General features: G+C 43.3%; 1 protein-coding gene across 2 annotated transcripts; it reads left to right on the top strand.

The window, feature by feature from the left end:
* The first annotated feature begins 7,181 nt into the window (after positions 1–7,181).
* Coq10b (coenzyme Q10B) lies at positions 7,182–26,007 on the top strand. 2 transcript variants are annotated; one of them, XM_052193174.1, is made up of 5 exons: positions 7,186–7,357; positions 17,169–17,318; positions 20,219–20,411; positions 21,763–21,864; positions 24,939–26,007. In XM_052193174.1, the coding sequence occupies exons 1-5, from the start codon at positions 7,242–7,244 to the stop codon at positions 25,104–25,106; spliced, it is 729 nt and encodes a 242-aa protein (XP_052049134.1). In that variant the 5' UTR covers positions 7,186–7,241; the 3' UTR covers positions 25,107–26,007. The 2 variants fall into 2 exon arrangements, with proteins under 2 accessions (XP_052049135.1, XP_052049134.1); XM_052193175.1 differs by lacking the exon at positions 17,169–17,318 and having other exon boundaries at positions 7,182–7,357.
* Positions 26,008–26,411: the final 404 nt, after the last annotated feature.

Genomic DNA, 26,411 nt, shown 5'->3' with positions numbered 1-26,411 from the left:
TTTTTTAAGATTTATTTGTTTTATTTATATGAGCACACTGTAGCTGTCTTCAGACACATCAGAAAAGGATCAGACCCTATTACAGATGATTATGAGCCACCATGTGGTTGCTTGGAATTGAACTCAGGACCTCTGGAAGAACAGTCAGTGCTCTCAACCACTGAGCCATCTCTCCAGCCTGACCTTTTATTCTTTAAACCATACATTTTGTATTTTTTCTTTCTAAGCTGTATCAAAACACTCTTCATGAGTGTAAACCACAACACAGAGTCTAAACTGGTTTGTTTTGAGGTCTCCTTTGTCAAAACATGACCTAAGTTATAACGGTGGGCATAAGCGGTGAGCATTTTATATTGTCAGTGACTTGTATGGACCTTTACTACTGGCTAATCAATCATGGTGATTCCAGGTATGAAAGAGATATGCCTATTGTATTTCTGCTTGGTCTAAATAAGCAGAAACTCCTGAACAAATGAAGGAAAGGTTACACTGGATGGTGGCAAAAGGTCATCTTGATCAGTGAATCAATTTCCAGACTTGAAGCAGTTTAAAAACCAGAACCCCTTGAATGAAGGGTGGGTAGGTTTCCCTAAGGAAAGTCCTCAACAAGACACCTAAAAGTTTAGCTGTTTGCCTTTCTCCAGTTCTTCCACAGTCCAACCTATGACCTTTAACAAGGATAGCTATACACTCAGAGAAAGGAAATAATCAGACTTTCTGGGGTCTATTGGATACTGATTCTGAATTGACACTGAATCCCAGAGATCCGAAGAAACACCGTGGTCCTCCAGTTACAGTAGGGGCTTCTGGAGGACACATGATTAATGGAGTTTTGGCTGGTGTTCAATTCACAGTAAGTCCAGTAGGTCCCTGGACTCATCCTGTGATTATTTCCCCCAGTTGTAGAATGTATAATTTGGATTGATATGCTTAAAGTTGGAAGAATTCTCACATTGGTTCCCTGACCTGTGGAGTGAGGGCTATTATGGTTGGAAGGCTAAAATGAAGCCTTAAGAGCTGTCTCTGCCAAAGAAAATATTGAATCAAAACCAATATTGTATTCCTGGAGGAATTGTAGAAAGTAGTGCCACCAAGGACTTGAACAATGCAGGGTGTTGGTTCCCACCACATCTCCCTTTCACTCTCCTATTTGGCCAGTGCAAAGACACATGGATCATGGGGAATGACAGTTAACTATTGAATACTAAATCAGGTATTAACTCCTATTGCATTTGCTGTAACAGATGTAGTTTCCTTACTTGAGCAAATTAACACATCTCTTGGTACATGGTATACAACTATTGATCAAGCAAATGGCTTTTTTCTCAGTATCTGTCCATAAGAACCACCAAAAGCAATTTGCTTTCAGTTGTCAAGGTTAGCAGTATAGCTTTATAGTTTTGCCACAAGGATATATTAACTCTCCTGCCATGTGTCATAACTTAGTTAGAAGGGATCTTGTCTCTTCCATAAAATATCACACTGGTTTTAGCTCAGTGGTAGAACAGTTGCCTAGGAAGTGCAAGGCCCTGGGTTCGGTCCTCAGCTCTGAAACAAACAAACAAACAAACAAACAAACAAACAAACAAAGATATCACATTGGTGCACTATATTGATGACATCATGCTGATTGGACCAAGTGAGCAGAAGATAGCAACCACTTTGGACTCAGTGGTAACACATATGTGTATCAGAGGATGGGAAATAAATTCAACTAAAATTTGAGGACTATTTACCCATCAGTGAAATTCTTTGGAGTCCAGTGGTGTGGAGTATGTGGAGATTTTCCTTCGAATGCACCTAGCCCCCACCACTACCACCACCAAGAAAGAAGCATAATGTTTAATGAGTCTATTAAGATTCAGGAGACAGCACATTCCTCACTTAGGTGTGTTACTCAGGTCCAAATAGAAAGCTGTTAGCTTTGTGTGGGACCTGGAACAGAAGCAGGCTCTTCAACAGGTCCAGATTGCTGTGCAGGCTGCTCTACCAGTTGATCCATGTGATCCAGCAGACCCGATGGTTCTTGAGGTGTCAGTGGCAGGTGGAGATGCTGTTTGGAGCCTTTGGCAGGCTCCTGTTGTGAATCACAGAAGAGATCTTTGGGGTTTTAGAAGAAAGCACTACCATCATCTGCAGACAACTATTCAGCTCTTGGGGACAGGAGAGATGGCTCAGCGGGAAAGAGACTGCTCATTGGACTGCTCTTCCAGAGGTCCTAAGTTCAGTTCCCAGCAATCACACAGTCGTTCACAGCCATCTGTCATGAGATCTGAGGCCCTTTTCTGGTGTGTCTGAAGACAGCCACAGTGTACTCATATACATTAAATAAATGATTTAAAAAGAGGAGGAGGAGGAGGAGGAGGAGGAGGAAAGCAAAACAGCTCTTGGCCTGCTATTAGGCTTTAGTGGAAATTGAACATTTGAATTTGACAATAGGACACCAAGTTACCATGCAACCTGAACTGCCCATCATGAGCTGGGTGTTATTGGACCCACCAAGTCATAAAGTAGGATGTGCACAGCAGCAGTCTATTAACAAGTGAAAGTGGTGTGTATTCGATCTAGCCTGAGCAGGTCCTGAAGGCTGGAGCAAGTCACATGAAGAAGTTGCCAAATGCCTGTTTTCTACTTGTGTCACAATGCTCCCGGCTGTGAAGCACGCACCTAAAGCCTCATGCGATGTTCCCAATGATTGATTGACTGAGAAAGAGAAAACTAGGACCTGGTTTGCTGATGGCTCTGCATATCATGCAGGCACCACCCACAAGTAGACAGCTGCAGCATTACAATCCCTTTCCGGGACAACCCTGAAAGATACTAGTGAAGGGAAATCTTCATAATGGGCTGGACTTCAGGCCGTACACATGGTATTACAGTTTGTTTAGAAAAAGAAATGGCCAGATATACAATTGTTCACTGACTCATGGGTTCTAGCCAATGGATTGGCTAGATGGTCAGGGACTTGGAAAGATCACGTTGAAAAAAATGGTGAGAAAGACATCTGGGGAAGAAGTATGTGGATAGATCTCTCCAAATGGGCAAAGGATGTGATGGTATTTGTGTCCCATGTAAATGCTTATCAAAAGGTGACTTCAGCTGAGGAGGAGTTCAATAATCAAGTGGATAGGATGACCCGTTCTGTGGACAGTCAGCTTCTTTTCTCAATCTGAAAAAAAATTGCTTTTGTGTGTAGGGATATTATTTTTTCAAATGTATGTCTGTGCCACACTTGCATGCACTACCTGAAGAGGCCAGAAAGGGCCTGCCCAGGTTCTCTAGAAGAACCAGTGCTCTTAACCACTGAGCCATCCTCCCCTGGCTGGCTGGTTTAATTGTGTGTTTGTGTGTGTGTGTGTGTGTGTGTGTGTGTGTGTGTGTTGAGTGTGGGTTTGTGAGTGCAGAGCCTGCAAACAGCAGAAGACAGTGTTAAATCTCTGTCCTATGTGGGTTATGGGAACAGAACTTATGTCCTCTCTAAGAATAGTAGGTGCTCGGGGCTGGTGAGATGGCTCAGTGGGTGAGAGCACTGACTGCTCTTCTGAAAGTCCTGAGTTCAAATCCCAGCAACCACATGGTGGCTCACAACCATCCGTAATAAGATCTGACATAATGAGATCTCAAATAATGGTATGACGGTGGCTCATACTGTTAATTGAGAGGCAAGAAAATCTCAGAGTTTGAGGGCAGAGTGCTCCATGAAGTGGGTTCCAGAAGAGCCAGGTCTACACAGAGAAACCCTTGTCTAAAAACAAAACAGACAAACAAAAAATAGGGACTCTTGACTACTAAGCCATTTCTCCAGCCCCGTTTTGGCTTTTGAGACAAACTTTGTCCAGGCTGGCTTTAAATTCTCTATGAGCAAGACCAAGGGCTCTTATATTAATTGTTACAGAGGTACCAGACAGCGCCTGTGCAGTTGAAACACCTTTATTCTTTTTTAAAAAGATTTTTTTTATGTATGTGAGTACACTGTCACTCTCTTCAGACACTCTAGAAGAGGGCATCGGATCCCATTACAGATGGTTGAGAGCCACCACGTGGTTGCTGGGAATTGAACTCAGGACCTCTGGAAGAGCAGTCAGTGCTCTCAACCTCTAGCCATCTCTCCAGCCCCAAACAACCTTATTCTTGACAGGCGCACCTGTGAAATGTTCCCTGTCCCCTCTAAACTTCTAGCTCTAAATAGAAAATGTTTAAGTGGTGTTTAACCCCTTCTCGACCCACCACACAGCCATTCATTCCTGTCTCACTACACCATAGTTGTATCGATCAGTTAGATCTCTCATCTGAGTTGTCCTTTCCTCCTCACAAGCACTCACAGGACTTTCTTGGCTCAGTCCTGAATTACTTAATCCCGGTTGTTGGTCTGGTGCCCAGGATGGAAAGTAAGGGAAGTTTTAGAACAGGACACAGTCTCATGAGGTAGAGGTTTCTGCATTGCCACACAAAGGAGAAAACATGTTTTGTTTTGTTTTTTCCACTAGAAATATTAGCCCACTTCCATTGGTTCAGAGGGCTGGGGGCCTCAGTTCACAGCCTTTTCCAGGATGACACTCCTTCCCAATTGGTGCAACATAATGTAACAGATACGTTGAAGCTGAAAATGTCCCCATTCTGAAACTATGCTAGTCAGGTCCTAGACCTGATCATCAGCCCTTTCTGGTTGCTAAAGCAGGAAATAAAACCCTCCAGCTTTTCCACTTAAGTTTAATTAGTGATTAGTCACCTTCAACCTTTTGAATCTTTCTCCAGGATCACAGAGAAACTGTGACTCAAAAAAGAAAAGCAATAAATAAAACATAAACAAACCAGGATTGTGTCTTCAGAGGAATGGCATCTGAGGTTGTCCTTTGGCCTCTATAGGCAACATTCATATATACATGCTCACACCCACAAAACAAAACTAATAAAACAATTAAAAGAATAAACAAGCTTGACCTGGTACTAGTTACTGTTCTATTGCTGTGAAGAGACACCATGACCAAAACATTTAATTTCAGAAGGTCAGTTCATGCGTGTCAGGGCAGGGAACAGTACCTAAGAGCTTATTGCATCCTAATCCAAAAGTTACAGGGAAGGGGGCGGAGAGAGAGGGAGAGGAAGAGGAGGAGGGGAGAGGGAAGAAGCAAGTAAGAGCTAATTGGAATGACGTGGACTTTGGAAATCTCAGTGCCCAGATCCAATGAAAACAAGTCCGCTTCTATTTTTTTTTCTTCTTGCTCTGGCCCTGCTCCCTCTGGCCTAAAGATATATTTATTTATTATATGTTAGTGCACTATAGCTGTCTTCAGACTCACCAGAAGAAGGCGTCAGATCTCATTAGGGATGGTTGCTAGGATCTGAACTCAGGACCTTTGGAAGAGCAGTCAGTGCTCTTAACTGTTGAGCCATCTCTCCAGCCCACACGGCTACTTCTTAATCCTTATCAACAGTTCCACCAACTCTGGACCAAGCATTCAAACATACGAGCTAATGGGGACTCATCATCCTTTAAACCACAATGCCTGGCTTCTTCTCTTACCATGTGACATCCCTCTGTACTCAGAAGCAAGCCGTCACAAGAGAAGCAAACCTCTTGGCTTTATAAATCACCTAGTCTCAGATGTTATTTGGGGGAATGGGACAGGATGCACAGCAGGCAACTTTACTACTGAATTCAAACCCCAGTCCAGGTATTCTGTTATGACAACACAAACAGATGAACATGGTAATGTAACTCTGGTCAGTCTTACAGGACAAAGAGGAGTTAAGGGAGAGAGATAGGAGGGAGGATAGAAACAGGAAAAGAGGGTAAGGGATTTAGTAAATACTATTGTTTTACATTTATTTATTTTGAGTATTTATGCATACACATGCACATGTGTGTGGTTGTATATCAGTATGTATTCAGTATCACTGTCTCAGAGGTCCACCTGGCCACCCTATATAAAATATCGGTCTTCTGTCACCCCAGCTATTTAGTAAGCTGATATAGGAGGATGCCCTAAGCCTAAGAATGACACATCAGTCTGGGCAAGAGTGAGGCTCTGTACAAACCAGAATAAATGAGTAAAAACAGCAACCCACCTTACTCTTCTCTTTCCCTCTTTTTATCCTAATTTATTTATTTAATGTTTTTTTCTTCTCTTTCCTTCTTCTTATCCTATTTTTTAAATAGTTACTTATTTATCTATTTAGTGGTTTTTTCCAGACAGGGCATCTTGGTATAGCCCTTGTTGTGTTGGATCCCATTCTGTAGACAGAGCTGGCCTCGAACTCACACAGATATGCCTGCCTCTGCCTCCGGAGTGCTGGGATTTAAGTTTAAAAAAATTAGTTTTGTATTTTTTAAAGATTGATTTATTTTATGTATGTGAGTATATTGCCTCTCTTCAGACACACCAGAAGAGGGCATCAGATCCCATGACAGATGGCTATGAGCCACCTAGTGGTTGCTGGGAACCGAACTTAGGAACTGTAGAAGAGCAGTCAGGGCTTTTTAACCTCTGAGCCTTCTCTCCAGCCCTCTAATTTTTATTCTTAAAACTTTTAAGAATTTATAGTATGTGCCATCAGGCTTAGCTAAAAGCACCTAGATCATAAAGCCAACCCCAAACCCATATCTTGGTCACGTAGGAAAGAGGCAGCTAGAATTGACAGGTCACTGGGCTTGTTCCGGGGCGGCATGACCCGGGAGTTGCTCTCTGAACAACCCCTCAGGGTCAGCACAGCAGGTACCGTTTTAGACCGTCATTACACAGTAAAATCTGCCAGGCTTGGCACCAGCAGCAAGAACAAGCAGGGCGAGCACTGCGAGGGGAGGAGCCGAGGTAGGGTGGGAGTGGGCGGCAGTTACATAATTAGCCAGATTCTGGGATTTCCTCCCCCGGCAGGGCGGCCCTCACGAGCCGAGCCTCGAGACTCTAACCCAAAGAGCTCCATGAAAAAACCCGGACCCTAAGTGAACCCAGGAGCTCGTCAGGAAGATTACATAAGTGCGCCGGCTTGCAGCAGGAGCAGAGCGTGTCTTGGAGACCCGCGCCCTTCTGATTGGCTGGCAGGAGGCGGCAACTGGACGCGTGCGTCAGCTTGGCGTCAGCGTGGCGTCATGGGGTTAGGAGGGACTTAGTGGAAAGGGGCGTGTCCAGTTGCCCAAAGGGCCTGTGGATTGGCCGAGAGGCGCAGGAGCCCTCCCGCCGGGCCGGCCTGAGGGCGGTGCCTCGGGCCGGGTGCCTGCGTTGGCTACCGGCTTCACAAAGATGATCATGGCAGCTCGGACCAGTCAGAGGGCCCTGGCGAGGGTGGCATCTGGGTGCCGTCCGAAGTCGACCACCGTGACGGAAGCCCCGGCGCGGGGGTCTGCGCGCAACGTCAGGTAGCGAACGGGGGTTTTCCGGGCGGCGGGTTCGGGACGGGCCTGCGGCCGGGGCTCTGACCCTAGTCGGCTCCGGAGACCCGGGGCGCGGCGCTCCGCCGGCTGGCCTGCGTGCACCTCATATTTTCAGGGTGAGTCAGCGACGAGGCGGCCGTGGGAGCAAGGAGAAGCCGCCCGGCCTCGGGTTCCCGCCCTTCCGGTCTCCTGGAGGTGGGCGGCGGCCGTCGAGAAAGTTTAACTGCGCCGGAGGGCTGTCTGCTCCCGGGGCCGTGGGAGTGCGTGTCCTGGCGGTGAACCGCCTGGCAGACGCTCTCTCACTTGCTGTGGAGTTCTTTGACCCCGGCCACTCAGCGCTTGCAAAATGAAACGCAGCCAACAAGGAGAACCTGTTGTTTTTTCCACTCTACTGTAACTTTGAGGTTCTGTAACCTTGAGGTGGCTCTGCTCTCGGTTTTCCTGGTTGGTCCTTTAGGAAGATTTGAGAGTGAAGATGAACGTAGAGACCTGAAGGATAATAAGTTTACTGTGCAGTTTTCTATTACAAATAATACTGTAGTAAATTATTCTCAAAAATCTAAATTCGCTTGGAGTGGTGGCTCACACCTGTAATTTTAGCAGTAAAGCTAAGGTAGGAGGATCGGGAGGCTAACCCGAACTACAAAGTGAGCCCCTGTCACAAGACCAAAAAAGCAAAATTGATATTTGAAATGAATCAATATGTATACATTATAGAGGAGAAATTCCATCTCTTGCTGGCCTTCAGAACAGTTCGGTTGAATGACTTTAAAATATCAGTAAAGAGGCCAGGCCTGGTGCTTTGGAGGCCAACCTGGTCTGTGTAGCTAGTTGCACATCAGCAAGGTGAGACCTGCCTAAAAAATAAACAGAAACTATTGGCCATGCTTCATCTCCAAGTCTCACACAAATTTCACTATGTGAAACTGTGAAATCAGAGTTTATCCTCAAAAGATAGCTTTCCAAGCAGGACGTAACCTCATCATACTGCTTGTATTACTGATTAAATGTAACTTTGCTGCTTATGGTCCGAGGCTTGTGCTCAGAAAGTCCATTCCAGCCTCAGCCTGGGAAATATTAAGTGACTGGGTCTCAAAAAAAAAAAAAGACAACAAAAATGGTTTGTAAATACATAAAAGTATTACATTAGCTCGTGTCTTTATTGTAATAAGTTATTTGAAAGAGTAGTTTTGGAATATTAGTGATTAAAAAGTGTGTTTTCTTTATGTTTCAGCACTCATTTGTTGGTGTGACTGTGTGCAGCTAACTATGGGGCAGGTGAAGGGGAGAGGGGCTGGAGCTAACCCAGGGCCATGACCCTGTCTGCCAGCTGTCACTGAGCGCTCTCCCCCTAACGCTTAATAGTGTGTGAAATAGATGTATTGCCCAGAGGCATCCTGATCAGGAAATCTGTTAATTTGTCTTAAACATAAGTGGTTTTCTTAGGAGTATGATTAGGATTAAGTAAGAATGTCTTGTAGGGCTTAAGAAACCAATGTGTGAATTTTTTTCAAAACCTGGTACTGTGTATACATTTCCTACTCAACTTGACTCCAAGTTCTTCTCTTTAGGATCAGGCCCCTTAGTGATTTTTGTGTGCCTATCTTCTGGCAGGAATTTGGGGCCTTGTGTGTGGTAAGCAAGTGCTCTGCCTGTGAGCAACATTTTTTTAAGAGACCAGAGTCCCATGGTGTAGCCCTGGCTAGCCTGGAGAACAGGCAGAGATCCACCTGCCTCAGCCTCTTGAGTCTTCGGATTGAAGTCAAGTATGCCATCATACCTGGACCCTCTATTATCTAAGGAGCAAGTCTCATATATACCTTCAACTCCAGGTCCGAGAGCCGAGGCCTCTGGCCTTCTCAGTCACCAGTACTCACAAGCACATAATTGAAAATAAAATTTAAAATAGGCTTATTATCAAGGTTGGTTATGCATGTCTGTAATCCCAGGACCAGAAGAGACTGACACATAGGATTTCAAGGTAAAGCCTTTCCTAATTACACAGAATGAGACCCTATCTCAGAATCAAAAGCAAACAAGAGATAGAAGGTAGATGCAGGTGGATTTTTGCTAGTTCAAAGCCAGCCTAGTTAACCTAGCAAGTTCCAAGCTAGCTAGGACTGCACAGAGAAAATGAACAGGTAGATTTTGCATACTAGATTTTCGTTCTCTGTGTGTATGTGTGTGTGTTTGCCGTAAACTAATTTGGTATAAATTTTTATGTTACTTTCATAAATGTTAATTGTCATCATATTTATGGGGTTTTTTTGTTTTTATTTCCTTGGAAACAGGGTCTCGCTGTATCTCTCTGGCTGTCCTGGAATTCTCTCTGTAGAACAGGCTGGTCTTGAACTCACAAAGATCAACCTGCCTCTGCCTCCCAAGTGTGCCATGGCTTTGTCAACTTGTGTTAGTGTGGGTGCGCATGTACCACAGAGTTTGGTGTGGTATACATGGATAGGTTATAGGACATCTTTAGGGAGCCAGTTCTTCCACCATAGATAGGTCCTTGGGGTCAAACTCAGGTCATCAGGCTTGGTGACAAGTACCTTTACCTGGTGAGATATCTCTATAGCCCCCAAATAAAAGAATCTGGATATGGTGGTGCACATCTTTAATCTCAGTGCTCAGGAGGCATTGGCATGTGAATCTCTGAGTCTGAGGCTAGCCTGGTCTATGCATTGAATTCCAGGCCACTCATTGCTACATAGTGAGACCCTGTTTCAAAAAGAGGGAAATGTTAAGGGGGAAAAATCACATAAAAAACAAACATTACTCTTGTGTCCAATTCTTTTTTTTTAAATATTTATTATTATGTATAAGTACACTTTCTCTGTCTTCAGACACTCCAGAGGAGGGTGTCAATTCTCATTAAGGATGGTTGTGTGCCACCATGGGGTTGCTGGGATTTGAACTCAGGACCTTCGGAAGAGCAGTCCGTGCTTTTAACCACTGAGCCATCTCTCCAGCCCAGTGTTTCAGATAATCTTGTCTCAAAACAATACCCAACATCCATCACCTTTTTTTCTTTTTAAAATTTATTATTTATGTGTTTTATGTATGTGAGTGCTCTGTCTGCATGTATGCCTGCACACAGAAGAGGCCATTATGTTGTTGCTGGGAATTGAACTCAAGACCTCTGGAAGAGCAGCCAGTGCTCTTAACAGCTGAGTACCTCTCCTGCCCTCTTTCTTTTTTCAAGGTAGGGTTTCTTGTATCTCAGTCTGGCCTCAGGATGCTGAGGATGACCTTAGACTTTTGACCTTGTCTCCACCACAGGCTTTCAATCTCAAGTTTAGTTTTATATGTTGCTGGGGACTGACCCAGCTTTATGTATATTAGGCTTTATGTGTAGTAGGCAAAAATTACCAGCTGAGCTATAGACCCAGTCCAGACCATGAACTACTTGTTTGATACTTACTTGGTTTTGCGGGAGTGTATATGTGTGAATATTTACTGCATTTGTATGGAAGTCAGAGAACAAGTTGAGGGACTTAATTATCTTCTTCTGGTATGTGGTTCTGGGTTTAAAACTCAGATCCTTGAGCTTAGCAGCAAATGCCCCAAGTTCATTTTGTGTGTGGTTGGCATAGAGCCTTGCCCATTCTACCAACTGAACCAGATTCAGCTTCCAGCAATTCTTGGATAACTCCACCCATGTATATAATGAATTTGGGTCTTTTCCCCACCTCTTGTGTGTGTGTGTGTGTGTCTGTGTTCATTTCTATATGTTCGTGAGTTGTGCCCGTGTCCATGCATTCATATGTGCACTTGCTGAGGTGTGCATGCATGTCTGCACACTAGTGTAAGGGCCTGAGGTTGATGTTAAGAGTATTCCTTGATTAATCTCACTGCATTTATTGAGATAGGTCTTTCAGTAGAACACAGAGCTTCCTCATAGGTCTAGTCTGGAAGCCCAACTTGTCCTCTGAGCACTAGGTAGGCCCCCATTTTAGGGGATCTGAACTATTATGTTCTTTAACTGAGCCATGTCCTCCCTAGCCACCTCCTTTTTCTGCTTGAGCTTGGGTGGGAGGCTCTTTGTAGGGAGCTCGGATGACCTATCAGTGGTTATATCACCACGGCAAACAACTGCCAGTAGTCCCTCGAGGGATAGAACCTTATGAATACCTTCTCCATCCATGATGGAATGTTGAAAGGCCCAATTTTTTTTTTTTAGATGTATTTTCTTATGTATGTGAGTGTTCTGTCTGCATGTTTGTCTGTACACCAGAAGAGGGCATCAGATTCCATTATTATAGATTGTTGTGAGCCACCCTGTGGTTGCCGGAAATTGAACTCAGGACCTGAAAGAGCAGCCAGTGCTCTTAAAGTCTGAGCCATCTCTCCAGCCCCACTTCCTCTTTTTAAGGGCTGCGCGGCGCCCCCCCCACCCCCGTGTGTGTGTGTGTGTGTGTGTGTGTGCGCGCGTGTGCGCGTGTGCGCGTGTGCGCGCGCACATGAACCTGCATGGGTTTATGTACAGTATGCAGTCAGGTACCCATGGAGGCCAGAGGGTGTAAAATAATAAAATTGCTCTGATCCCCATCTAGCTTCAAATGAATGAGACTCGAACTATGATTTATTAGATTGTGCAATTACCCCTAATAGGGATTACCTCTAATCTAATTCTCTAATGCTAGACTGGCTACCCCAGCTGTGCCCCCTAGACACTGCGTTGGAATCTTCTGGGTTATTTCTGCTTCAGCAGTCTGGTGTCCTGGGAAGGCATTTCATTCTGATACCTGCTGCTGGTCCATTATGACTAATGAAGACTTCCTGTTCTCTGTCTCCTCTGTACTCTTTAGCTCCTTTCCTTTCTCTGTCTCCCATGTGTCCACCCCCAATCAGGTAACCCAAACTCCACCTCTCTCTATTCTCCCCAGGAACTGGTTGTAGCCATTTTTATTTAATCAGTGTTTTTTAATTGGGGAGTAAGTGGTAGCACAGCAAAGGTAGTATACTTGGGAATTAGCTCGCCCAGGGGCAACCAGATCTTGGGTACAGAATTAACATTTGAATATATAGCAGTAGATCAGTCTCCAAGAGGATGTTAGGAACCAGAGTAACAGGTGGTTGTGAGCTGTGGCTGCTGGGAACCAGCCTGGGTCCTCTGCCTCCGCAGCAGTGAGCACTCTAACTTCCGAGCCCCTGAAGGGCCTGGTCTTATGCTGGGAGTCATCGCTGTAGGGAGCTCATGAGTGTAGCAGCCATCTCCTGCCTGAAGACACTGTTTTGTGGAGTCCTTCTCCATCCTTCAGTTTTTAGATTGTTTACTACCTCTTCTGCTTTCCCTGAGCCTTGGAGTGGTTGGCTTACATTGTGTGTTGCTTTTGCTACCCAGCCTAAGCCCTGGGAATGAACTGCATTACCAGCCCCTGCCCAGAGAACATTGGATCCACGGATGAAAAACCCAGACACATACAGTTGTTCAATTTCAACTTGCCTTATTGGCACAATTGCTGGCATCCATTCTACCTCGGCTACTGTGCCCTTCCCAGAACTCCCAGCTCAGAACCCTAAATCTGCACTCAGCTTCAGGTGTTCTGTCCTTCAGTCCCAGGTCAACATTCCCAGCCTGCTGCCTGTAGAAGCGGCCTGTGGCTGCTCAGCTTGAGATCTCACGTGGCTGGTTGGGTTTTTTCCTCTGCAACATAGTGAACTCTTCCCTTCCTCTCCTGAGTCTTCCAGCTTGCCTGAGGGGATCCAGAAGTCCCACCTATTCCTTCTGCCCAACAGTTGGCTCATGGCTTCTTTACTGATAGATCAAGAGCCAATAGGGGAACAGTAGGTTAGCATCAGAAACACTTCTAAAGTCATAGATGTCCCATTTAGAACTGAGCACTCGTTAAATCTTTTATTCTTAGCATTTTAACTGGCTATGGGTTTCTGTATGAACTTTCACCCAATTGGGGGGGAAAAACTTTTAGCTTTTATTCTCCAGAAGTAATTGTCTGGGCGGCGTACTGCCTCCATCCGCTAACCTAGGCCTAGTCCTGGAAGCTTCTAGCCTCTGTACAATCTAATCTAAGCCTAGTTTTCGGCCTCAGACTTACTGCCGAACAAACTTACTTTTTTAGTTCTTTCTGAGTTCCGAGTGACTGGATCAACTCAGCTGTTGTGGCTCAAGCTCCTCTCCAAGCTGATTAATTCACTCTGGCTTCTCCCCCAGCCTCTGACTGAATCGCTCGGCTTTGCCGCTTTACTAACTCTGGCAATCAGTTCTGATCTTCTGGCTCCTCGTTCTCTGGCTCTGTCTTCACCTGTGTCTAGCTTGTTCTCTCTCTGCAATCTGTCTCTGTACAACTCTCCTGGTAAAATTGTCCCCTCTTCTTCTCTCTCTGTACTGCTCTTTATTCTTGTGAGAGTTGGGCATATCTTGTTCTGTCAAGTATTTCTCTAATTCATCACTTTGCCACTCAGGTTCACAGTATGATATGATATTCTGCAATAGTCTCACAGGCTGAATGCAGCAATAAATTAAGAGTATAACTGCAATATTTAGGAAACAGTTTGACCCGGCAGTGGTGGCGCATGCCTTTGATCCCAGCACTTAGGAGGCAGAGGCAGGCGGATTTCTGAGCTCAAGGCCAGCCTGGTCTACAGAGTGAGTTCCAGGACAGCCAGGGCTATACAGAGAAACACTGTCTCCAAAAAACCAAAAAACCAAAAAAAAAAAAAAAAAAAAAACCAAAACAAAACAAAAAAAACCCCAAAAAACCAAAAAAAAAACAGTTTGACAACATGTCCACTTAACAAAACAATAGCAGTAAGTCCCATCCTAAGGCCTGTGACCTCTCAGATTCACGGTACCAGACGTGTGTTTCTTCCTGTGGAGCAGGCCTCCAACCAGAAAACAATCCATTACCTACATAGTTATTATGCCACGATTGCACCCCGGGCATATCTTCCTGGTAAGTTGTTATTGTGGCTCACAGGGTTTTCTGATTGGTAGTATTATTTATTAATGACTTGATCCATAGCAACTTTCCTGCACTGTGAAAGTTAGCTTCAGTGGAGAGGAAGCTCCCAACTCAGTTTCACCTTGATTTCTCTGTCTTGCAAATGCTAGCCTATACACTAGATTCAATCTATGAAGATCTGCAGGGGCTCTGGTCTGACTGGAGCTGCCAAGGAGCTGCAATCTCCAAAGGGGGAGGGAGGAGTTGGATTGAGGTTTCTCTGTTTTGGAGCCCGTGCTCGGCTAGCCATCGAGGTGCAGTGGCTAGGAACCAAGGTGGGGCCACCGTGCAGGAAGTGGCCACAGTGGGCCTAGGCAGTTTTCAGTGGCACAAGCTTCAGGAGAGAACTCTCTTCCCCCAAAAGTATTACAGCTCTGATATGACGAAAGCTCTTAGATGATCCTTGATGAAACAACTCCCGCCACTTTATTTCTTCTGGATAGGGTCTTAAATACATTTTGGGGTGAATAGAGGTCTAACAGTAGATGCTTTCTATTGGCTTGGTCTGAGATGTTAGGATGCCTCATCTGCATGTGAATCCTCTCCATGGGGTGCTGTGGTCATGTGATGGGGCCTGGTCATCCTTTGGTATGAGGTGCTGGGGCTTCTGAACCCTCTCATCCTTAGCAAGTTTCCTGGCATGGTCCACTGCCCTACAATCATATACTTAGTTTCTCTCTTTGTTTGTTGACTGTGTATGTTCTCTCTCTCTTTCTGTCTCTCTGTCTCTCTGTCTCTCTCTCTCTCTCTCTCTGTCTCTCTCTCTCTCTCTCTCTCTGTGTGTGTGTGTGTGTGTGTGTGATGGAGGGACCACTAGCTTCCAGGGTATCCCTTGGCTCTGCCACCCATCTCTCTGCAAGAGTGCAAGGAATACAGCTCTATGCATCTGACTTCTATGTTGATTTTTTTAAAAGATTTATTTATTTATTATATGTTAAGCACACTGTAGCTGTCTTCAGATACACCAGAAGAGGGCATCAGATCTCATTATGGATGGTTGTGAGCCACCATGTGGTTGCTGGGATTCGAACTCAGGACCTTCAGAAGAGCAGTAGTGCTCTTAACAGCTAAGCCATCTCTCCAGCCCCTATGTGGGTTTTTGAGAACTGAGATCCTCTTGCTTGGATGGCAGCTGCTTTACCCACTGAACCATCTCTCCAGCCTGCAGAGGATTTTCCTAGTACTCTCGTCCTGGCCTGTTATGCTGCTCCTACATTGCTGTTTGTTTTGTTTTGTTTGGGACAGATTCTCAGGTAGTCCCAGCTGGCCTCAAACTTTCTCTGTATTGGATGGCCTTAAGCTCCTGATCCTCTGTAGTGTTGGGAATACAATGTCTGCCCTGAGTCCCTCTGCGTTTCAAAGTGCTGGGATTACAGGATTGTACTGCTATGCCAGGCTGTTAGTCTTTTTTAGTTTCTGGGTATTGCTAAGCTCTTTCCCATCGCCCAGAATGCCTACTACACCTCTCCCATTTATTTGCTTTATTTACATATAAGTATGTTTCTATATTCCTATATATTTACATCTTACTATTGAGCTACAGCTCCAAACCATTTTCATTAAGTTCTCCAGGCTGGCCTTAAATTCAAGCTATTGCCTTAACCTCCTGAATATTTGAGATTACAGGCCTATGTCACTAAGCACAGTCCTACTTATTACATATCCACTAAAACAGGGCTTCCAGGGGCAGCTTATCTGAAGAATCTGATCACCTGTACCCACACCTGTTTTTTTAGCACTTAAAAAAAATGGTTTAGTGTTCTGTATGTGTGTGTATGTGAGGGTCAGAGGACAGCTTGGTGGAGATGGCTCCCTCCTTTTGTCTTTACGTGGGTTTCAGGGCTTGACATGGTTTTGAGTTCATGCTTGTACCTGCTGAGTTTTCTTGCTGGTCTCTTGACACATTCTTCTTAGTTTTTGTGCATCTGTGTGGGTCTCTGTGAGGATGTACAGAGGAGTGTAGGTGCTCTCCAGCCCTGAAGAGGGTTCAGGTCTCCTAGAGCTAGAGTTGTAGGTAACTGTGAGCTGCCAGACTTGGATTCTGAGAACTGAACTCAGGTCTCTGCTGAACGGTGTACACTGTTAAAGGCTAAACCATCTCTCTAGTCCACACTTTTATTTTTAGTTATGTGTCTGTATCTGTATGGGTGTCGTGTGAGTGCAGGTGCCCTTTGGATTCCTTGATACCGTGTCATCTGTAAGGTGCATACTTATTCTGGTGATTAGCCATCAAGCATGGAATCTGAGCCTGTGTATGTGAACTAAGAGCTTACTAGTGTGTGGACTAAGAATGGTTGAAGAGTATAAAATAGTTAATTCACTGACCTTGTTAGAAAACGGCATCTGTATGTAGACTCACCTCAAACAGCTAGCACTGTAACAGGATGTCCTGTAACACAGGCATCTGGAATAAATGATTAGGGAGCCAAAGGGTCAGCAGTTCTGATGGCTGCCAGATTCTAGATTGGAGACTGAGATTTGAGGTCTCATTGGTGTGGAGCAGAAGTCAGGAAACTCCCCAGGACCCACTGGGAAACAACCTGGGTGTATAAGATGGATTGAATAATAGAAGGAGAAAATACTTAGCAAGCTTATGACAAGAGTATGTTCTAATAACAGGTCCTAGCTGAAGTCAGGTCTGAGATGGTAACCATACTGCCAGCTGGTGATTTTATTTCTTTATGCTGTTTAGGACATTTATCTTTCTGAATCTGTGCCTGTGTCTTCAGGACTACTCTAAAATGGCAAACTTCTGAAATATGATTGCTTATTATAATGCCTGTATAATTTGTTTTTTAGTTTTTATCTAAAGTGTTTTAAATGTTGTTTTTTAGATACTTAGCTCCCTGTCGTATACTGATGAACAGAACCCTTCCACCATGTGCCTCAGTTTTGCCTAAAGAGATCTGTGCAAGAACCTTCTTCAGAATCACTGCACCATTAGTAAATAAACGAAAGGAATATTCAGAGAGAAGAATTATAGGGTTTGTATATAGTAATTTTATTAAAGCACACTTGTCATTCTTTATAGAGTAGAATGCTGCTTTCTCTCTTTCTATAGATCACACTGCTAGGTAAGTCTGTCTATAGCTCTTGCTGTTTTATACATACTGTTGAAAAATGGTAATATTGGGCTAGAGAGATGATAGTGTCATTTTTAAAAAAGACTGTAATATTATATTAACTGTATAGGATGGATTTGACCTTGGCATTTAAAGGAATAATTTATGATTTACATTTTTGTTATTCTTTCATGATTATAAAATTCTGTAGAAAGCCAACAGCGTTCGTGGCGCATGCCTGTAATCCCAGCACTCTGGGAGGCAGAGGCAGGCAGATATCCGAGTTCGAAGCCAGCCTGGTCTACAGACTGAATTCCAGGACAGCCAGGGCTACACAGAGAAACCCTGCCTCGAAAAAACCAAATCCAAAAAACAAACAAACAAACAAAAAACCCCAAAAGAAAGCCAAATTAGCCCCTTGTGTGGAGGGAGGCTGAAGACAGAGTTTCTCTATGTAGCCCTGGCTGGCCTCACACTCAAATAGCTGCCTGCTGCTGCCTCCCTAGTGCTGAGATTAAAGGTGTGCACCACCACTACTATCCTGTTCAAAATACTTCATTGTAATTTATGGTTAAATTTTAGTTTTGTTGTGAGCTATATTTTAACTGTATCCAGCAACTATGCATTTACTTATTTGGGTTTTGAGACAGGGTCTGCTGTGTAGCACTGACTAGCCTGGCACTCACTTATGTAGGAAGCTGAGCTTGACCTCTTGGCAGTCCTCCTGCCAGAGCCTCTCAGAGTGTTAGTATTCCAGGCGTGTGCCCCATGCCTCCTTGTCCTTATGAGTGACAACAGTAGCATCTGGCTCTCAGTCAGGTTGCCTTTTATCTGTATTCAAAGAGTTTATTGCTATTTGATCAGTCTTAGTTACTGGTCTATTGCTGTGAAGAGACACCATGACCAAGGCAACTCTTAAAAAAGAAAGCATTTGCCGGGCAGTGGTGGTGCACGCCTTTAATCCCAGCACTTGGGAGGCAGAGGCAGGCAGATTTCTGAGTTTGAGGCCAGCCTGGTCTACAGAGTGAGTTCCAGGACATCCAGGGCTACACAGAGAAACCCTGTCTTTAAAAAAACCAAATCCAAAAAAACAAAAAAAAAACAAAAAAGCATTTAATTGGGGTCTTGCTTAAAATTTCAGAGGTTCAGTTCATTATCATCTTGTCAGGAGGCATGGCATGAGGCATGACAGACATAGTGCTGGAGTAGTTGAGACCTGCATCCCAGTTTGCAGGCAGAGAGAGAACTTGGGCCTGCCATATAGCCTTTTGAAACCTCAGAGCCCACCCCAAGGGCACACTTCCTCCAGTAGGCCACACTTATACCAACAAGGCATCATGTCTCCAAATTGTTCTAATCTTTCTCAGATAGAACGAGTTCTTGATGACTAAGCATTCAGATATATGAGTTTTATGGGGATCATTCTGATTCAAACCATCATAGTCATTCTCGAGCCCTAAAGTTTTTGTTTAATTTGGTTTTGGTATTTTGTATTTCTGTGCTGGAGTTTTCTTTCTTTCTTTCTTTCTTTCTTTCTTTCTTTCTTTCTTTCTTTCTTTCTTTCTTTCTTTCTTTCTTTCTTTCTTTCTTTCTTTCTTTTTTTTCTTTGTTTTGTTTTTTCGAGACAGGGTTTCTCTGTGTAGCCCTGGCTGTCCTGGAGATCACTCTGTAGACCAGGTTGGCCTCGAACTCAGAAATCCGCCTGCCTCTGCTTCCCAAGTGCTGGGATTAAAGGTGTGCGCCACCACCGCCCAGTGTGCTGGAGTTTTCTAACTGGTTATTGTTAGTATAAAAAAAAAATATTGATTTTTACGTTTCTTAATGGGCTATATTACTGAACTCTGATTTTTTTTATGATTTTTATTTTTTACACATGTATGTGGGATAGAGGTATGTGCATGCGAGTGCAGGTATCATTGGAGTCTAGAAGAAGGTGTTTTGGACCAGACAGATGTGAGGTGCCAGTATGGGTACTAGGAATTAAACTCAGGTTCTCTGCAAAAACAGCTGCATTCTGAACTGCCGAGCCATCTCTCGCCCCTGGGTCGATTCTTAGGAATTGATACTCATAAGCATCAGGTATCCTTCAGGGTGTCACACAGCAGCATTCTTGGGATCCTAACGGTACTGCTTCTAGATAAGAATTAGGGTTTTTCCTCTTCTTTTTTGCCAAATAATATGATTATAATAAATTTTTATTTATTTTATTAAATTTTATTTATCCTTAAATGAGTTGCTCTGTGCTGGAGATAACCCAGTGCTTCACGCCTGCTAAGCAAGCGCTCTACTGACCGAGGAATGGCCTTAGCTCTTGGGGTTTTTTTTTTCCTTTTGTTTTGTTTGTTTTGTTTGTTTTGTTTGTTTTGTTTTGTTTTGTTTTGTTTTGTTTTGTTTTGCAGTCTCTAGTAGCCCAGGCTGGGCTTGAACTCACTCTGTAATGGGTGACTTCGAACTCTTGTTCCACGTGCTTTAATTTCAGTTTCTCTGGTGTAGTGAGGTTGGGAGACACCTTATGTTGGGGTGGAGGGTCAGGGGTGTGTGGTCTTACTAGCCTAAAATCTTGAATTTTGTTGCCTCATTTTCTCCAGAGCTGGGATTACAGGCAAGCCCAGCCAGCCATACCCGATGAAACAATTTTAAAATGTTGACAGTAATTACAGATTTTAAAAGAACCCCGGAGGTTCCAGCTGTGACCTGCCATATATGCTTATTTATAGTATTTTTACTTTCTGTGTTGCCATTCCATCAAGTTGTTTATTTATATTCGTTTTAAAACTCATCTCATAGAACTAGTTGTAAACAGTGTTTATCTTTCTTTGTAGGTACTCAATGCAAGAAATGTATGATGTAGTATCAGGAATGGAGGATTATAAGCATTTCGTTCCTTGGTGTAAAAAATCAGATATAATATCAAGGAGATCTGGATATTGTAAAACCCAATTAGAAATTGGGTTTCCACCTGTTTTGGAGCGATACACATCAATAGTAACCTTGGTAAAACCGCATTTGGTGAAGGTAAGTCTCTTTTGCAGAAGACTACTCAATCATCAGATAGGTCATCTGGCCCACAGAAGTGAGAAATGTTTTCATCTTATCACTGTTGAAAAACAGGTCATGGTAGCACATGCCTACAGTCCTGAGAGTAAAGAGGCTTAAACAGGTAGATTCTGAATTTGAGGCTAGCCTGGTCTGTAAAGCAAGCCTGTCTTAAAAAAAAAAGAAAAATGAATATATTTAATATTTTCAGTGTGTTACTTTACCACTGAAGGGAAATGGGTTTGTGTCGTGTAGGTTGGAGGAGCGGTGGTGAGACAGTGAGAGGTCAAAGAAGGGGTGAGAAGGGGGTGTGAGCAGAGAGAGCTTGGTGGTGCGCCTCTCTTCCTGAGGACTTGGTTCAGTTCCCAGCACCCACGTGGTGGACAGACATGCAGGCAGGAAAATAATTTACCCTAGAGATGTGGACCAGACCCCTTAGGGACAAGTCAGCCATTTCAGAGTGATGATATACAGTACATGTTGCTTTAAAACTTAAGGACATGTGGTATAGTATTTTAACTTGTTCAGGATCACCTGTAAGTAGCAGAACAGGAATTGTAGTTTTTAGAAAATTACTCCCAGGGTTGGGGGAGTTGCTCAGGTGGTAAAGCACTTACTCTGCAAGTGTGAGGGCCTGAGTTCAGATCTCCGGCGTCCACGGAGAACCCTGGGACTGGAGGGCAGAGGCCGGATCTCTCAGGTTCATTTGTTAGGCACCCTAGCCAGAGTGATGACTCCCAGGTTCAGTGAGAGACTGTTTTAGTTTCATGTTGCTATGGCCAAACATCTGACATGAAGCAATTTAAGGGAGGAAGGGTTTGTTGTGGCTTACAGTTTAAGTGATCCCTTTCATAAGGGTAGAGAAAACATGGCAGCTAGTGCAGTCATAGCAGCAGAAGCTTAGGTTCGCTGGCTGCACTTCCTCCACAGTCAAAAGTCAGGGTGCAGTGAATGCTGGTGCTTCAGTTCCTCCTTTTTTATTAAGTCCAGGACCCTGGTTCTGGGAACCATGCTGCCCTATTAACATAATCTAAATAATCCTTTATAGATATGCCCAGAGATTTGTCTCTAATGTGGTTCTACATCAGAGACCCTCTCTTAAAAAGATGAATAGCAGTTGAGAAAGACACCTGCTGTCAGCACCCATGAGCAATGGCGTCCCCACATACTAAGTAGCACAGTGCTGAACACATGCAAGAGACAGCAGTTGACAGTCTTGTGGATCCCAGACATCTTTTTCTCTTGTATTTGGAGCTGATTCATAGTAGATTCTTGCTCATATCAAAGGCATTTAACTTGTTTTTTTTTTTTTATTTCCATTTTGTTCTAGGCATCTTGTACTGATGGGAAACTTTTCAATCATTTGGAGACTATTTGGCGTTTTAGCCCAGGTCTTCCTGGCTACCCAAGAACTTGTACTTTGGATTTTTCAGTAAGTCTATTGTAAAGTTCTTGTTTATGTGTGTGTGTCATAGCACACAGGTAGAGGTCAGGGGTCAAAGATCTGTTCTGTCTATCACCCGCACCTAGCTTAATAATACACTTTAAAAACCCAGAAGCTGTAATTATCTCCTGTATAGAGAGCTTACAGTTTAAAAAACATCTTAAATTTTTGAGTATTGAATACTGTTTTCTACACCAGTACTTAATGAATATGTCATTTCATTGTTTTGGTTTTTTGTTTCTTTGTTTGTTTTTTGAGGCAAGGCCTCATACAGCCTAGACTGGCCTCAAATTCAGTATGTAGCTAAGGATGCCCTTGACTTCTAAGATCCACCTGCTTGCTTTACAAGAGTGTAAGGATTACAGGCATGCACCACCAGGCCTGGTTGTTTTTCTGTGGTGGTGGAATCAAATAAGGTGACATGCTAGGTCAGCACTCTGTCATCTACATATTCAGCCCCAAACACTTCTATTTTCTGCAGTACTGTTCATTCTTTCTGAATTTTCTACATTTTAAAAAAAGATTTATTTATTATTATATGTAAGTATACCATAGCTGTGTTCAGACACACCAAAAAAGGGTGTCAGATTTCATTACGGATTGTTGTGAGCCACCATGTGGTTGCTGGGATTTGAACTCAGGACCTTCGGAAGAGCAGCTAGTGCTCTTAACTGCTGAGCTGTCTCTCCAGCCACTCAATAGTTGTTTTTAATGCGAGAAGTCATAGTCATGTTTTTCGGGATGGCCTGATTAGTGACTCAAAGTATATTTTTTATTTTTAACCATTGAGGCAGTATGGATTTACATGGGGAAAAGCCATTAACTACATAATATGTTCCTACATCTTTACGGGTGTGTCAGACCACCCTCTTATGCTTTGAGATTTTTGCCAACAGCAAAAGCTGTAGAGATTTTTCTTAAATATAAAATAAAGATAGATGGATACATTGAAAAATGTGCAAAACCAAACATATATAATTTCACTATTCGACACATAAGACATTTAAACTTATTAGAAGTCTAAATCAGATTAAATCTATGCATTTCATATTAGATGCAGAATAATATTGAAAGGAGAACATGATGTTTAATTTAGAGACTCCTGCCAGGTGTGGTGGCATGTGCCTTTAATGCCCACACTGAGAGTACAGAGGTAGGCGATTTGTATGAGTTCAGGCCTAGCCTGGTCTAAATAGCCAGTGAGTTCCAGGCTAGCCAAGACGGCATAGTGAGACCATATATCATAAAAACAAACAAACAAACAAACAAATAATAGATGGATAGATAGATCGATAGATAAAAAAATAATCTAGATTCTCCTATCACTCTAGATTGCTCGTATCACTTTTGCTCTCATAAATGCAAAGCCATTTCTAACTGGTTTCCCAAGAGGAAATGAGTTTTCTCTGTACTTGTGATTCAGGTCCTTTTTTTTTGTTTTTTGTTTTTGTTTTGTTTTTTTGTTTTTTGTTTTTTGTTTTTTTTTGAGACAGCATTTCTCTGTGTAGCCCTAGCTGTCCTGGAACTCACTCTGTAGACCACGCTGACCTCAAACTCAGAAATCCACCTGCCTCTGCCTCCCAGAGTGCTGGGATTACAGGTGTGCGCCACCATCACTCGGCTGTGATTCAGGTCTTAAATCCTAAGAAATGTTGGTAACTTAGGATAAGTGGTATAGTCCTTTCTTTAGCTCTGGAATTACTTTCATTAAAAAGTTAAGAGCCAGGACATGCCTGTAATTTCTGCAGTATTGCAGCTGAGGCAGAAGGATCACAAGCTGGAAGCCAATTAAAGCAGTACAGTTAAACCCTGTCTCAGAAAAAGAAAACAATGTAGCACATAAAGCCTTGGATTCACTCTAAAAGTTGACATTAATAGGACAATTGGAAATGCAAATAATTGGATAGTTTAAATATAGCATTATTACCTAGTAACTGATTTTGACAATTGTATGGCTATGTGATTATAAGACAAATAGGAAATTTTGGGGTGATGATCATGTGAAAATCCTTTATATTGTCTCTGCTATTTTTATTTTATTTTATTGCATTTTCGTTTATTACACATGTAAAAATCACAGACAGCTTGAGGAGGCTGATTGTGTCCTAAGGCTGAAACTGAGGTCCTCTGACCTAGCAGCAGCTGCTTTTCCCCACTGAACCCTCTCAGCATTACAAGAAAGTAACTTAGCCAGGCGTGGCGGCACACACTTTGAATCCCAGCACTCAGGAGGTCCACAGAGGGAATTCCAGGGCAGCCAGGGCAACACAGTGAAACCCTGCCTCAAACAAACAAATAACAAACAAAATTATTTAAGAATGAAAGGCTAGAAGCCAGATCTAGTGGTGTAGGCCTGTTATCCCCACTGCTGGGGAAACGAAGGCAAGAAGGAGTTCAGTACCTACCCTCAGTGACTTGAGCCTAGCCTAGACGACTTAGTGAGACCCTATCTCAAAATAGAAAATCTGAGAGCTCACCCAGTATGTGACAAGTCCTAGAACAAGAAAGGAAAAAAATTAAGGCTAGGACTCAGAGTGTGGCTCACTGGAAGCTCTAGGTTTGATGTCAGCATTGTAGTCAGTCCATCAAAGAAAAAGTATTTTAATATTCAGAGGATGTTAGGTTACAATGCTACTGTTTAAAGAAAGTGCCTTGAATTCTGTCCAGAAAAACAGTGGGGATCAGTAAAGCTGTAACTCATTGGCTGCGGTTTGTGGGTGACATGCTTGTGCACAAGCAATACCAACTTCCTGCTGTTCCTTAGACCCAGAGTTGTGTGTGTGTTGGACAGGCACTGTACCACTGAGCCATCCCCAGGTGTTGGAACGCTAGCCCAGGCAGGCCTTGGCTTGGAACTCCAAGTAAGTAGGCGTAGAGGACTGAGGCCCGGGCCAGCTTTGTTCAGCCCTTGTTGATTTTTACAGCTCAGGCTGGCCTGGGACTCTCTATACCAGGCTAGCTGTAAATTCCCAAGACTCGTGCCTCAGCCTCCATGGGTGCTAGCTAGGATTATAGATGTGCCCAGCAAATGTGGAAAACAATTTTTTAACATTTTCCCACAGATTTCTTTTGAATTCCGCTCCCTGCTGCACTCTCAGCTCGCTACACTATTCTTCGATGAAGTTGTGAAACAAATGGTAGCGGCCTTTGAAAGAAGAGCATGCAAACTGTATGGTCCAGAGACAAACATTCCTCGGGAATTAATGCTTCATGAAATCCACCACACCTAAGAGGAAAGTAAGAGCTGCCTCAGCCGACTCTTGACTATTTGTTCGCTTCAGGAAGTCCTTCCACCATCTATTGAGAAGTCAGAAAGCATTTGTTAAACCTGCCTTGATTCTAAGCCCGCTCCATTGAAAATTTACACATTGAATATGAACCCTCTTGTACATAGAATTATTTCTTCAATCAAGTGTAACTCTAAGTAACGTGTACATTTGCAGGCTCCGTCCACCTTTGTAATAATGGATGTCATCATTGTTGCTAGGATACCACATTCCTCGTTTGAGTGCACAGATGAACAAGTCTTTTAATTCTCACCTTACGTGAAAGGTTAGCTGAGCTACAGTGTGTGTTATATTAACCATATCATGTTTAAGTTATTAGGTTCTGAGTATTTGTAACTTATTACTGGGCATGCCATACAGCTTAGGGTATTTGAGTAATCATATATTTAACATTAAAACTTTGATTTAAAGTACTGCTAATGAAGTCTTAGCACTTTGGGTATTTTAAATTGTTCTTATGGGTAGCAGTAGATAATTCAGTGTTGTTGGAAGTTGCTTCCCAGATGTACTGAGTGGGGGTTTGTTTTGTTCGTTCGTTTGTTTGTTTGTTTGTTTTATTTGGTGAGTGGTCCAGAGCTCTGAGCTACTTTTCTTGACATTTGAAACTTCCTTCCAGGTGCTCTGCACTTTCAAAGGCTAATTGTGTGTCAAAGTTTTGTCTGCCACTGTAGGCAACAGATAAGTAAGTAGTTACTATGTCTCCAGCACTGCTCAGGGCATTTTCTATTTATTGTGCATATTCACTTTCAGTAATATTCTAAACTTTTTTTAAAGAAAAAAACAATCAGTGTAAGGGCTGACGTCATGACTTAATAAAGTTAAATTCTTTATTTTTGTATAGTGACTTTGGTTATTTAAATCTTTTTGTTTTTTGTTTGGTTTTTCATGTTAAGGTCTCTCTGTAATATCCCTGGCTGCCCTGGAACACTTTAGACCAGGCTGGCCTTGAACTCACAGAGATCCTCCTGCCTCTGCCTCTCAAGTGCTGGGATTAAAAGCATCTCCACTATCTCCACCACTGGCTGTTATTTAAATCTTTTCTGTTTGATTTAGTGTGTGTTTGGACAGATGGCCTAGTTTACTTCTCTGTTACTAATGAGCCAAAGCACGTGTGAGAAGTGTGCTTATTTCAGCTTACAGTTCACCGTTTGCCACAGAGGACACGAGCTAAGGCAGGAACTAAAGCAGAGACTGGGAGAATGGGCTTTTTGGCTTGTTCCCTGTCTTGTTCAGGTAGTTTCTTCTATG

The sequence above is a fragment of the Apodemus sylvaticus genome, chromosome 9 (assembly GCF_947179515.1).
Source record: "Apodemus sylvaticus chromosome 9, mApoSyl1.1, whole genome shotgun sequence".
Lineage (NCBI taxonomy): Eukaryota > Metazoa > Chordata > Mammalia > Rodentia > Muridae > Apodemus > Apodemus sylvaticus.
This window is presented reverse-complemented; position numbering and strand designations above follow the sequence as displayed.